The following is a 2,431-nucleotide window of genomic DNA, read 5'->3' as shown; positions in this document are numbered from 1 at the left end:
CGATGCCCCCCCCCCGTCCCTGGGGGTCTCACGTTCACGATGCCCCCCTGTCCCTCCCGGGGGTCTCACGTTCACGATGCCCCCCTGTCCCCCCCGGGGGTCTCACGTTCACAATGCCCCCCTGTCCCCCCCGGGGGTCTCACGTTCACGATGCCCCCCTGTCCCCCCCGGGGGTCTCACGTTGACGATGGCCTCCTTGGTCTGGGCCATGTCGGAGATGACGCCGTCGGTGATGATGAGGAGCACGAAGTACTGAGACCCGTCCAGCACCGCCGCCGCCGCCCTGGGGGGGGCCTCGTCACACGGGGGGGGCGCAGGGACACCCCCCCCGGCCATTGGGATCCCCCCGTGCCATTGGGATCCCCCCGGGCCATTGGGACCCTCCCCGGGGTGCGGGGACCCCCGGGTGCTGGGGGGGGTGTCCTGGGTGCTGGGGGGGTCTGGGAGCTCTGGGGAAGTGGAGTGGGACCCCTGGGGAGGGGGGCTGGGATTCTGGGGGGATGTTGGGACCCCTGGGTGCTGGAGGGGGTCCGGGGTCCCTGGGGGGCTCTGGGGCGATGGGTGGGGCCGCTGAGTTGAGGGGGGGGGGCTCTGTATGACACGGGGGTTGCGCAGGGACCCCCCCCTTACCGGGCCACGTGGTTGACGACGGGGGCGAAGTTGGTGGGGCCGTAGAGCTGCACCCGGCGCAGGCTGCGCTGGTACGCCTCGAGCACCCCCGAAATGCCCTGGCACGCCGGGTTGGCAGCGTCCCCGTTCTGCCACGGGGGCACGGGGACACCGCGGTGACACCAGGGAACCCACCCGGGCACGGGGGGACACCACGGAGCCCACCCAGGGACAAGTGTGACACCATGGACCCCACCTGGGGTCACAGGGACACCACGGAGTCCGGTGGGGGACACAGCCCTCACCCGGGGACAGGGGGACAGCAGGGAACCCCAGTGACAAGGGTGACACCGCCACGGCCCCAGAGCAGTGACAGGGATGATGCCACCACATCCCCGACCCAGTGAAAAAGCTGACACCAACCTGTCCCCACCCCAGTGACAAGGACGGCACTGCCATGTCCCCAGATTGGTGACAAGGTCACCACCCCTCCCAGCCCAGTGACAAAGGTGACACCCCCACATCGCCCCCAGTGGCCAGGGTGACACCGCCATGGCCCCGCCCCAGTTCCATCCCAAACACTGCCATGGCCCCACCCCAGTGACAAAGGTGACACCTCCCATCTGCACCCCAGTGACAAGACCACCACCCCATCCCCAACCTGGTGACAAGACACTCCCACTTCATTCCCAACCCAGTGACAAGGGTGACATCAGCATGGTCCCAACCTGGTGACCAGGGTGACACCCCCACCCCCACCCCAATGGCAAAGGTGACACCCCTCATCCCCCCCAGTGACAAAGGTGACACCCCCACATCCCCCCCAGTGACAAAGGTGACACCCCCACATTCCCCCCAGTGACCAGGGTGACACCCCCATCCCCAACCTGGTGACCAGGGTGACACTCCCCCATCTCCACTCCAATGACCAGGGTGACACCCCCACATCCACCCCAGTGACAAAGGTGACACCCCCCACTGCCCCCCACCCAACAACCCCCCGCGCCCACATCCCGCCATCCCCGCTGTCCCCTTTGTCCCCTCACCAGCGGGAACTCGTGGGACACGCGCCCGTCCGGGGGGACCTTGGCGCCGAAGCCGAGGGCAGGGACGAGTTTGTCGCTGTCGTAGTCCTGCAGGATGTCCCCGACGGCGCGCAGGGCCAGCGAGTACGCGTTGGGCTGGAACGGGCTCAGGTAGTGCAGCGACGTGGGCTGAGAGGGGTTCCCTGCGGGGGGGGCGTCAGGACCCCCCTGTGCCCCCTGGACCCCCCCGTGCCCCCAAATCTGCCTGTGTGCCCCCAAAACAACCCCTGTGTGCCCCCAAAACAATCTCTGTCACCAAAATCCCCCCGTGTGCCCCCAAACCCGGCTGTGTCACCTCGAACCCCGCTGTGTGCCCCCAAAACAACCCCTGTGCCCCCAAACCCTGCTGTGTGCCCCCAAACCCTCCTGTGTGCCTCCAAATCTCGCTGTGTGCCCCAAACCCTCCCATGTGCCCCCAAATCCCACTGTGTGCCCCCAAAACAACCCTCCCGCTGTGTCACCTCACACCCCCCATGTGCCCCCTACCCCCCCGTTCCCCCAAACCTCCTCGTGTCACCCCAAAACAACCACTGTGCCCCCCAAACCCCCTGTACCACCCTGTCACTCTGTGTGTCCCCCCAAAAACCTCTGTGCCCCCCAACTCCCCCATGTGTCCCCCCCAGACCCATTTTGGGGTCCCACCGTTGGACGCCGTGAAGTCGATGGCCACCGTGAAGTTCAGCTGCGTCCTGGGGGGCACAGGGGGGGCACAGGGGACACAGGTGGGGTTTGGGGGG

General features: G+C 67.5%; 1 protein-coding gene across 1 annotated transcript; it reads right to left on the bottom strand.

The window, feature by feature from the left end:
- Positions 1-143: 143 nt before the first annotated feature.
- On the bottom strand, positions 144-2,427 carry LOC113942128 (copine-8-like; the record flags this gene model as incomplete). Its single annotated transcript, XM_027633262.1, has 4 exons — positions 144-283; positions 631-758; positions 1,656-1,837; positions 2,337-2,427. Coding segments are annotated over 4 exons (541 nt in total), but the record flags the coding sequence as incomplete, so codon positions are not given.
- Between the last annotated feature and the right edge of the window lie 4 nt (positions 2,428-2,431).

The sequence above is a fragment of the Corapipo altera genome, unplaced genomic scaffold, assembly GCF_003945725.1.
Source record: "Corapipo altera isolate COAL_440 unplaced genomic scaffold, ASM394572v1 60085, whole genome shotgun sequence".
In the NCBI taxonomy this organism is placed as follows: domain Eukaryota; kingdom Metazoa; phylum Chordata; class Aves; order Passeriformes; family Pipridae; genus Corapipo; species Corapipo altera.
Note: the sequence above shows the minus strand (reverse complement) of the source record. Positions and strands in the feature narration are given on the sequence as shown.